The sequence below is a fragment of the Mauremys mutica genome, chromosome 3 (assembly GCF_020497125.1).
Source record: "Mauremys mutica isolate MM-2020 ecotype Southern chromosome 3, ASM2049712v1, whole genome shotgun sequence".
Taxonomy (NCBI): Eukaryota; Metazoa; Chordata; order Testudines; family Geoemydidae; genus Mauremys; species Mauremys mutica.
The window spans coordinates 161277469-161289679 of NC_059074.1; the positions used below are offsets into that span (position 1 = coordinate 161277469).

The window sequence follows — 12211 nt, forward strand, 5'->3', positions numbered from 1 at the left end:
ATTGATTACACGTACGGGGATCACTTCATCCATCACTGAAACAGCCACTTCTGAGGAGGAGGGTGTCAGCCTTTATATAAAGCAGAACACTAGCTCAACAGAGAAGGCAAAAAATACTTTATCCATTTGAAGCTACAAGGGAAGGCAGACGATTTCCCACATTGGAAATTTAGCCCCAGTCTTGCAAGAAGCGAGGTGAGACATTTTTGGCAACAAGCTGCAAAAATCTCACTTTTACGTTTAATCCAAATCTCTGTCACCTTCCACAGAACAGTACCCCAGAACATTAATCAGTGCTGAACTAATGGTGCTGCATAAGAGTGAACAGCACCACCTAATCAACTATCAATACTACTACAGACAGTATGATCCAGCGGATCCTAGACTGTAAAATACAAGAGCTGAGTTCTATTCCCAGTTCTGCCACTAGTTTGCTGCACGAGCAATGGCAAGTCACTTAGCCACTCTTTGTCTCAGTTTCCCCTCTGTATAATGTAAAGCACTTTGAGATGTATTTAAGCAAATACTCATCACCATCTTCTAGATTTTCCTTGGACAGCTCTCCTCCAATTACTAACTCCTTTACTCACACAAATTCCTTTATTCAAGAGCTGATCAAATTACATTCTGATGATCTCACAGCAAGAAAAAAAAACAAGCCAACAGAAATCTAGAATATTACAAAGAAAAATTTACATATTATAGAACTGTAGTTAATTATTTGTCTGGTAAACTACTTTTTCTTTTAAGCAATTCCCATAAAAGAGGATGAATTTATTTCTTTACTAACACTTTTTACATTTACAGAACATCTTAATATAATATATGGAGATATACCTATTTCATAGAACTGGAATGGACCCTGAAAGGTCATTGAGTCCAGCCCCCTGCCTTCACTAGCAGGACCAAGTACTGATTTTGCCCCAGATCCCTAGGTGGCTCCCTCAAGGACTGAACTCACAACCCTGGGTTTAGCAGGCCAATGCTCAAACCAGTGAGCTGTCCCTCCTCCCTCTTTGCTCCTCCCCAAGAAACTCTCAAAGACCTCAAAGCTCCTTGGAGAGATACTAAAAACAACAATTACCTACCCGGTATATTACATGGCAAAACAAGGCAGAAAAAGTTGCAATTTGCAACTGAACTTTCTGTATTTATAATTTAACTTCTCCAAAAAGGAGTATTCCGTTCCACTGCTACACTACCAAGTTTAGGCAACAATTGGCTGAAAAGCAGAACCATTTTTACTACTTATGTTTTTAGAATCCAAGCCTTTGCTCTTCCAAGGGCAATGCTGTTTACAGCAGGTCTCCAAGTTAATCAGTGACATTGAGATGGTTAAATATAGGCATCAAAACAAATTTTAAACGTCATGCAAAATGTGTAAGTTATGCGACACTTAACATTTTAGTGGTGTGTGACCAAAACTCTACAGATTAAAAACGAGGAAAAAAACCAAACAAACAAAAGTACCATGGGCAGCTGGTGATGCGAAGCTACACTGTAATCCTCCATACCATGAGCTGGGGCTGTGTGAACTAAACCTGTTCCTTTTGCCATTGTCACATGATTTGCTGGCAAAAAAGGGGACTCTCTGCCAGGAATTGTGGGATGAGCACAAGAACCATTTTCCAAATCAACACCTGAAGCAAAGAGAAATGGGATATTCAACAATTTATGAGCCCAGCTTGTGTTTTTCAAAATTAGTCATAGAACAAAAAAATTACAATTCATATACAAAAAATGCAAATATCCATACTCTGATACAGTTTTTCCTATCCACCCTCCAGAGTACTGGGCTTTCCTGTCTCCCCATTTGTGCCACTCCTACACAGACACACCCCATCCATCCAGGAGAATATAATTTTTTTCTGAGCCAGGCAAGGCTACTCCAGAAGAAGTTGGGCTATATAAGGCACTCCTAGCCTACAGGCACAAAGTGCATTAGTTACTGTCCTAGGTCTCCATGTACCAGAACCCAATATTGAACTCTAGTATCCAGGATGGCGGTATAATATACTGTGATCTAGTGGTTTGAAGACCAGGCTGGAGACAGTAGACCTGAAATCTTTCCCCAGCTTTGCTTCTAACATCCCATTTGACCATATTTATTTATATATACTGTATCTTTAAGAAGTTATAAAACAAAGGCCCATCTCAAACACTAGGCAACTAACCATTGTAAAGTACAGTGACATTAAATATTCAACATCTTCCCCTAAACCAGGCAATAAAAATAAACCCAATATCAAATTCAAACAATACTTCAAACCCTCCCAAATGCAAAGCCTTACTGCATCTCTCCCTCCCCACAAGCCTGGATAAACAGATTCAGGACTAAGATGGACAACTTTAGGTGTTAAAGGTAAACAAATTTGGGGTATTTCAGACGGTGGAGGAAGGAGGGGAGAAACAGGTTCCTAAAGTGAGGCTTTTTCATCAGTGCTCCATTTTAGTTCTCATTTCAGTTGCTGCAGGTCATTTGTAAACCAGAGTGACTTAAGCAGATAAAGCCGGGGCCACTTTGTTGATAGCTGAGAATGAGATTATCGAGTCTGGTCAAACCATTCCTCCAGTTGGAGGAATGGATAACTTACATCCCTCAGGAAATGGTCGGGTTCAATTAAACACTAAGAACAGGCCATACAAAAAAATTCCTCACTCCATCAGGAAAGGCGTTCTGCCAGCTCTAATCAGAAGCAGTAAGGATAGGTTGATCACATGGGTAAAATTTCCAACTGACACCCACAATCCCAATTTAAATTCCAAATCACAAGTGTGGACAACTGCGTAACCAGCAATCAGCTAGGATTGTTTAATGGTCCTCACGGTGATCATGAATTCCTGAGCTAACTCAGAATAGTCAACTACTTGGATGTTAACACCACAGAGCACTATCAACCTTAGCACCTCTAATGCCTCCACAGTAAGGAATTTCAACAGCTCATTTTGCAGTGAAGCAGGCAGTCCGCACACCAACACCAGACCCATGTTAACTTTATTTGGGACTCTCATACAAGATAGACACAGTACATTTGAACCAATTTTGGGTTAGGAATCCACCTGAATTTCAGGATAGATGCAAAACAGCACCACCAAGGTAAACTGTATTCCTAGTCCACTCCTCATGTGCTATGCACTATATTCTGTACATAATTATCCTCCAACTTCTTATTTCCATTTTATAACCGGGATAACTTCTGTAAAGCACTTTGAAGTATATGGTTGAAAAGTTACTACACCACCACCAAGTTTTGATTATTCTTCAGATTATTTTTAGCTAAAATTATTATAAATACATGTGCAAAGTGTAGCTAATGAAACACAAAGATACTTTACTTTCACATCAACATTTTAACAAATGCCTACAACATACTACCCTACAAATTAATATTCAGAGTATATTTAAACGCTTACCTTTACATGTTGAAATAACTTCAAATTGTGTGTCCAAGATGGCAGCTGTAGACTCAACTCTATTTGCAGCCAGAATGTAACATTCACCAGTATTTGCACATTTTACAATGGAATAGCTACAAGACAAATGTATTCAATATAATAAATTAGAAAAAAATCTGTATTAGCAAACATGTTTTAGTACAAAATGTAAATTGTTTAGACATTTGCTGCTTTTAAACCATCTGAAAATGTGATTTTAACTACAAATATCCTACAACTGTTTCACACTCAAAGCTCCAAATGATTTCAATAGGATGAATGCAAAAGCAGGCCCTAAAGTAGCAATAACTTTAGAGAACTAAAAATAATACAGAATAATTAACTTCTTAAAAAGGAGATGGGAAAAAGTCTGAAACTGAGTTACCTAAAAAATTAAAAATGCTATTAAATAAACCTAAAATGCCTATTACTTCAGCCTTGCTATTAAGAGCACTGCAACTTTGCTAATAGATATTGATACCGATGGTTAAACAAGTTAAATACATACTCTGAATCTGGCATATAACAAATAGCTTGATTGGCAGGAATAGTCCAGGGCTGGGTGGTCCAGATTAGCAAACTAACAGTTGAACATCCAGCTAAAGATGCAAATTAACAAATATGTTATTTGTCATAAAATCCAAAGATATCAGAGTCTTAACAAGAATTAAATATTACAAATCATACCTATCACAGAGGCCAGTTTAGGAGGTAATTTCAACAAGGGGAATTTGATATATACAGAACGACTGACGTGCTGCTGATTGTATTCAAGTTCAGCTTCAGCCAAGGCTGTACTGGGTGAAGATCAAATATGGGTTAAACCACATTAACATGAAAATGTATTACTCTCTCTACTTATATTTTAGAGATAAAATGGTTAGTTGATTCTTACTTTGCTGAAGGAGACCAAAATACCGGTTTATAGTCCTGATAAATGTAACCCTAAAGGGGAAAAATACAGAGTTAACTGGATTAAAACTACATTGTAACTTAAATAATTTAAGGACTTCGTTAAAAGACACACTAGCATACCTTGTCATACATTTTGTGGAAGATACTCAGTTGTTTTGCTTCATACTTCCTATCAAATGTGTGGTAGCAATTAGCCCAATCTGCCATTATACCCCAGCGAATGAAAGCAGATTTCTGTTTCTCAATTGCCCTTTCTGCAAATTCTTTTGCTAAAAAGGAAGAATAATTTTTAAAAACAATGTACTTTTAAAATCTGCATGAACTTTAGTTTTAGAAAATGCTAATGGCTTACTTGCTAGAGAAAGCTTAACCTCAGCTGGGAACAAAATAATTATAAAACTAAACTAACTGATTTATATAACAGCAACTTCTGCAAACCTCAAAATGCTTTATTCACAAGTAGTCCCATCAAAGTGAATGGCAGGGTTTGAAAAAGTCAATCACCTACAGGAAGATTTTTCAGGTAAGCCATTCATTTTAACAGAATGTAAACTTTAATTTTAAAAGGAAAAAAATTCTAACCCTTATGGTTATGAAGACAACCTTCCAAATGTAAAAAAATCTAAAATGAATGTAAACTGACCAACCGCTGTAGTGCCTCTGCTGCTATTCCTTGCTTTGCAAAGCAGCACAAGCAGCTGCCTGAAATTAAGACCAGTTGGTTTAAATTGCTGCTATTCAGAACTAGAGCTGGTTAAACTGTAAATTGCAAATAATTTTTCAAATTAAATTTTGGGTTTTTTTAATTGCATAAGTTTTCACATTCTTGCCCTACCCCATTATTTGACAAGCTGTATTCAGAACCCTGAAGGCAGTAGTGATGTGGTCTAGAATCATGAATGTCATGCTCCACCCTACTGGGAGAAGTTATAAACTGCAGGAGGTGGAGTGGTGGCAGTGGAAGAGGAAGAGATACAAGTAGGGAGAGATAACAACAACAAAATATAGGAGGGCTGGGACAGAGAGCTGTTCCCTGGCAGCAATCAGGAAGTTCTGAAAAGGGTAGATCATCATCCTCACTTCCAGAAGCTACAATGGGATAAAGTTTAAAACAGGGTGGATACAAATCAAAGATAAAAAATCTGATTTTTTTTTTATTTAAATTGGATTTTTTTGATAAAATGATTTTTGAGGAAAAAAATCTATCCTTTTTAATTAAGATACATTATAGCTCAAAGATATCTCATCATGGATTAGGGATTATAAATTCTAATTCTATAGTATGAGACAATATATTCATGTAACGTTTAAGAAAACTTTTGTAAATGAGTTCCAATAGTTCATGGATTAGGGACCCAATCTTATGGGGTTCCACAGGCTTCTGTATAGATTATTCAGGTTAATCTTTCTACCTACCCAAAGAACTCAGTGCTCAGTCTAGAAGATATCATCAGAGCTGCTTAGTTTTGCAGGTCTCAGACTGTGGATTGTGTCTCCAGAGGTAACATGCTTGTTAACAGCAAAAATGTTTTTAAATAAATACAGAGGTGAGAAATAACAGACCTCAACTCTATTGTCCCTCTGCAAATTTGTGTACACAGAGTCAATCCCTTACCTCTCTCTAAAAGTACAAAGTTTCAAAATGTTCAATGAATAGAAGATTGTTGGTGGCAGAATAGATCTGGACAAGGAGAAGTGTGGAGATAAATGTGAGAAGCGAGGGACATATGCTTGTTTTGTTAAAATATTATACGTTTGCTGCTGAAGAAAAAAATCCAGAATACTTAATCTTGTTGTTTTAGTTAAATAAAACCCCGGTGTTATATAAGGGGTTTTGTGCTCTCCTCAATGGGAATAATCATGAACAAGAGTTGTCTGGTGATGTTCTCTTTCTAATACAGCATGGCAAGAAAATCCTCCAAATATTAATGATTAACCTGTTGAATTGGAGATAGTTCACCTCCCAATGACTTCATAAATATCTGCTTCAGTTACCTTTGGTAAATGAAATAACCAACCAACCATTCATTTTCTGATATAGCTGTAAAACTAATCTGAAAAGTTTTCAAAATAAACCACGGTTTAAAAATGTCTAGTGTGTACCTTCTAAAAATGAAACCTACATCTATCTCTGAGTTGTGAAGAATATGTATTATAAACAACCAACAAGAATGCACTTTTATGTAGAAAACCATGATTAAATCGAGTCTTCCTGACTAGTGATTTAAATCAAATCCACCTGGGTTTAAAATGTATCAAATATCTACTAACCAGAGGCTAATAAGAAAGATCCAGGCTCCAGTATATTCCAGGAATTGTACCCTGGGTGAAAGGTCACTGCATTAATGGTTGGCTGAGGTTCTCAAATGAACTCTGCTCCTGATCACCACCTACTGGCCAATGTTTGACATGAACGGTGTTATATAAGGGGTTTTGTGCTCTCCTCAATGGGAATAATCATGAACAAGAGTTGTAGGATTAGGCTCTACACAAAGGAATTATTTTATTCAACCCTAAAATGCAGCTCCATCTGGAGTAGGTATATGGTAGCTAACCAAGATGCAAGTCAAGTATGTAATAGCACCATACAAAGGCAGAGAAAAGCCTTTTCTAATATCCTAAATCCAAAATGATCTCCCCATATACCACATTATTTTAAAAGTATTAGTTTAAACCACTATTGCTATCAGAATAGCATAATAAAATGGGTTTGAATATTATGCCTTTTTTAAATTTAAATTACAAGCCAATTTAAAATGGAAAAAAAATTCATTGCATTTGTGACGTAAAATCGTCTGAATGTTTATCATCCCAAATACACCTAGCAATAACTAAAAAAAGTTATTGGAGAGAGCAGTTAAACTCAAGGCAAGTGAATGATGTATCATGTTTTTCATAACTGCTTTGCCAGTGCATACAGACTGCAGTTTGCAAAGACAACCTTCTCAGGAGATGTGAAGTTACTTCAGTCTAAAGGGCCTGTGTACTATAATTGCCAGTCATTCCACTGAGCGACAAAACTGTTACCGGTAAACCAACTACAACACAACACATGATCAGACCACTTTCCACCTAATCTATCAAACTCTCAGAAGGCATCACCTACACAGTTTTCCAATATTATACATGGCATGGGGGTAAAAAAACAAATGTGTTTTCATAGATTCCAGCGCCAGAAGGGACCAACCATTATGATCTAGTCTGACCTTCTGTATAGCACAGGCCATAGACTTTCCCTAAAATAATTTCTAGAGGATATTTTTTAGAAAAACATCAAATCTTGATTTAAAAATTGTCAGTCATGGAGACTTCACCGCAATCCTTGGCAAAATGTTCCAATGGTTAATTACTTTCATTGTTAAAAATGTTTCCAATCTGAATTTGTCTAGCTTCAACTTCCAGCAATCGGATCACATCATTCCTTTCTCTGCTAAAGAGAAAAGCCAATTCTTAAATATTTGTTTCTCATGCAGATACTGATAGACTTTAATCAAGTCACCCTTTAACCTTTTCCTTGTTAAGCAAAACAGATTGAGCAATTTGCATCTATCACTAGAAGGCTTTTTCCCCCCCTAATGCTTTTAATCACTCTTATGCCTCTTCTCTGAATCCTCTCCAATTTATCAACAATCTTCTTGAATTGTGGGCACCAGTACTGGACAGCAGCAGTCACACCAGTAACAAATACAGACGTAAAATAATCTCTGTACTCCTATTGAAGATTTGCCCATTTATGTTCACGCGCATTTAATATGCGTGAATTCAGCTTTATGCGGTTGGCAAAAACAACAAAAAAAAGAGAAAAATAACAATTTAGATACTGTTCCTGTAGTGTGGGCGATTCTGCCCGCCATTACACTCAATGTAATTTTGACTATACGCGGTTTTCGCTTTACGCGCTGACCGCTGAACGTAACCCCAGCGTAAGATGAGACAGACCTGTATCTGTAACTAAGTGGAATTTTTTTGTAATATTTTTATTGTCTATGTGTGCCTTGGTTTCCCCTATATACTGCATTGTTACCTAGCAAATGAAATGGGACTGTTTGCTCTCGGGGCAGGCTAAAACATAGGTATGAATGGTGCCTAGGTGTCTGTGGTCTTAGGTTCCATATCAATGGAGCTCTTGAGAAAACAATGGCAGATCCAGACTGGACATGGACACCTAGCAACCAAGGACCCAAAGAGATACAGACTTCCCTGCCTCTCTGCACAGTGCGGAGCTGCCTCTCCCCAGCTCAGGAACAAAGGACTGGGGGAAAGGGGGTGGTGTAAAGTGGAAGTTAAATGTTGGCTGGGCGAAGCAGTTATGGGTGCACCCGGGAGTCTGACAAAGGAGACTGGATAGATGGAGAGACAGAGCTTGAATGATGTGGGTTCACTACAGCTTGGCTGGGCTCTCCAGAACAGACTATGCTTTAACCTTCGTTTCTCTATGCTAACCTAAAGACTTTCTATGCTGTGCTCCATTTGACTAATAAACTCTTCTGTTTTGACAACACTGTATGAATGGCACTGCAGATGCTTGCAGAGATGTACTGATCCACAGAGAATGCACAAGTCTCCTTCAGGAGTCTGCCTCAGTGGGACTCACTGAACAGAGCTCACCGTCTGAAGCAGGAGTGCTGATGGCTCAGAGGTCCAGCCTAAGGAGTTGGTGAAGCTGTGGGACTTACCCTGGAAAAGGAGTGAGACCCCTTGAGACTCCAGACTCCTAGAGACTGTTCCAAAACTGAGGTCATAAAACCAATCCTGTGGATTTATGACAGCTTCCCAGGATCACATTAGATCTTCTGGCCACAGCATCACAATGGGAGCTCATGTGCAGCTGATTATCCACCACAGCCCCCAAGTCTTTTCCAGAGTCACTGCTTCCCTGGTAGAGTCCCCCATCCTGTAGGTATAGCCTACATTCTTTGTTCCTAGATGTATATATTTAGTCATATTAAAATGCATATTATTTGCTTGTGCCCAGTTTACCAAGCATTCATTATTTCTCTGGTCTCTTCATTATTTATCATTCAAATTTTTATGTCATCTGAAAACTTTATCAGTGAGGATTTTATGTTTTCAAAGGTCACCCTCCTTGTAAGCTAACACTACGTATTTTGCAGATCAAGTATAATCTAATAACCAAGATGTTCCTAACAAATTCCAATGTAGTGAAACTAAAATTAAAACACGCAGAAAAACAGCAAAATAATATTCCACTGAAGACTCAAAAACAACTTATAAAATACAATATTGCAAGTCACAAATGTTTCTAGGAAAATTTTGCAAAGGACAGTTTACCTCTCTGTCTGATCTCCATTGGTGAAAGATTTTGAGTTTCTTTGAGTTCCGACAATGCTTTCAATTCAATGGGCAACCCATGACAATCCCAGCCTGGTACATAGTGCACTTTATAACCTCTCATCATATGGAACCGATTAGTGATGTCTTTCAAAATCTAGGAAAACGTTAGGCCAAATGTTATTTTTGATATAATTGTTATTACCATCCTCATTTCCCTACACATTAGCATGATACATCTCATCTGTATGTTACTTTATATCTTATTGGTTTTGGTGAATTGTGGAAAACCCAAGCACAATCAGGTGTGCTAAAGATTAAGTTTCAGCCTTCACATTTATGTTTCTTATTGTACTTTCTAATAGCACATCATTAGAACCTCTTGAGCAACAGGCAACCAAATTTTGCACAACTGAAGGCCACAGTTTGCAACTATGCAGGGGCCTGAGGGTTTCACCTAGCTATAACAGTGGAATTATCATTTTATTATGGTAACATACTTCTGAAGTCACTATGCACATAATATTCAAACTATACATGTAGCAGTTTGCTGGGCTGAAGTAGAAACTGTATTTACTTTGACAGAATGAAAATAAGTTTATCATATGAACACCAGTGTGGAACTATAAGCACCACACAGAGCCACTTGTCATTTTCATTGTTACTATATATGCTTCCTCATTAAACAGAAATGAATGGCCCTATCCTAAAGTAAGGAATATCCTCAATTTCATAGACTCATAGACTCTAGAACTGGAAGGGACCTCGAGAGCCCTCATGGCCGGACCAAATACTGTCTAGACCATCCCTGATAGACATTTATCTAACCTACTCCTAAATATCTCCAGAGATGGAGATTCCACAACCTCCCGAGGCAATTTATTCCCATTTACTTCAATGTGAACTGAGAGTGCACAACACCTTACAGAAGGCATAAAACACCTTAAACATACTACTCTTATACTTACCTTATTTAACGCGTGACCAACATGAGGGTCTCCATTGGCATACGGTGGCCCATCATGAAGACAAAATTCATTCTTTGTGTTCCTTTGTCTTTGCCATGAATATAGTTCTGAAAAACCACATTTCTGTATAAACAATATGAAAACATTTAATTCATTAAAAGTTTGCATTTTAGTAGTTTAAAAAAAAGTTTTCATTTTAACATCATTCCAACAGTCAAAAAACTATGAGGCAGAATTGCTCCAACTCCTCAAGTGAATACTTTCCTCTCTGGGGAATTACTTGTTAACCTACACTACCAAGCTAACAATATTGTCCCTGTTTTCTTACATAAAATAGAGCACTTATTTGGCCAGATTTGTTCTTGGTATAACTCCCCTGAAATCAAAATAACATCTGGGACACATTTGGTTCATGTTTAACATTCATCAAGCTTTATAAACCAAAATCTTCTGTCTTCCTCAACCTCTAACTCAAGATGGACTAAACTGATGGGGAGACAGGTTTGTAGGAAGTTCTTGTAAATAAACGTTTTAAGAATGGAGCATGTTAAACCACAGCTTCTCAACTTTTTTTTTCCCCTGAGCTCTCTTCCCCTTGATGCTATTAAACACTCCATGGCCCACCTGTGCCACAACGACTGTTTTTTCTGCATATAAAAGCCAGAGCCAGCATTAGGGAATAGCACACAGGGAAATTGCTGGGGCCCCACACCACAGAGAGCCCCGCAAGGCTAAGTTGTTCAGGCTTCGGCCCCAGGTGGCAGGTCTTGGGGCCTCAATTGTCAGCCCGGCATGGCAGGGCTTTGGCTTTCTGCCCTGGGTGCCAATGAGTCTAATGGCAATCCTGCTTGGTGGACCCCCTAAAATCTGCTCCCCCCCCCCGGTCCACAGGAGGCCCTGGGCTGAGAACTACTGCGTTAAACAACTGCAGTTTGACGTCTCCTTGGTTTACCATTTGTTCTGCAAATGTAGGGCTGCACTAGTGAACAATCATAAACTCATCTTCTAGCAGGGATATGACTCCGGTCTCCTGCTAATGACAGGTTTTAAAGCGTGCGTTGGATTGTATACGGGGGCGGCTTTGCGACACAGGTCACTCCCACTCCAGGGCTAAGCCAGACTCATGGGAAACCGCTCGCCGCGAGGAGAGGGAACAGCACGAATTCCCCGCGCCACACAGTCCAATGCTGGGGGGCTGCAGGACACGCGGATGGACGGAGCCGAGCAGGACAGCTCCCCACGAACCCGGCGGGCTCCCGCGCGCGGTACCTGCTGTAGCTCCACCTCGGCCTCGGGCTGCAGCCTGCCCGGCAGCTGGGCGGGGAAGCCGCTGCGGGGCAGCAGCACCGTCTCCCGGTACTTGGAGTCCGCGCGGCGCTCCGGGCTCGGCTGCCCGCTGTTGGCCCCGGAGGCTGCCGAGCGCGCCCAGCCCCACGCGGCTCCCGCCGGGGCTCCGCGCCTGGCTAACGAGGGCGCCCTCCGCGCCCACAACATCCTCGCGGCCTCCCCGGCTCTCGCCGCGCGCTCCGGCGGCGCTTCCGGCTCGGCTACGGAGAGCGGCGAGGGCGTGACGGGCCGCGGGGAGGGACACGCCGCCTTGA

The 12211-nt window shown here is 39.8% G+C and overlaps 1 protein-coding gene across 1 annotated transcript in view; it reads right to left on the reverse strand.

Annotated features, from left to right (window-relative positions):
• Nucleotides 1-12200, reverse strand: part of IARS2 (isoleucyl-tRNA synthetase 2, mitochondrial) — a 51360-nt gene extending 39160 nt beyond the window's left edge. The window contains exons 1-9 of the mRNA XM_045009742.1: nt 11880-12200; nt 10611-10733; nt 9643-9799; nt 4471-4619; nt 4331-4380; nt 4123-4232; nt 3944-4034; nt 3415-3530; nt 1471-1640 (exon numbers count right to left, since the gene is read on the reverse strand). Coding sequence (XP_044865677.1) covers nt 1471-1640; nt 3415-3530; nt 3944-4034; nt 4123-4232; nt 4331-4380; nt 4471-4619; nt 9643-9799; nt 10611-10733; nt 11880-12104 — 1191 coding nt within the window. The 5' untranslated portion in view covers nt 12105-12200. The remainder of the gene's footprint in view (nt 1-1470; nt 1641-3414; nt 3531-3943; nt 4035-4122; nt 4233-4330; nt 4381-4470; nt 4620-9642; nt 9800-10610; nt 10734-11879) is intronic.
• Between the last annotated feature and the right edge of the window lie 11 nt (nt 12201-12211).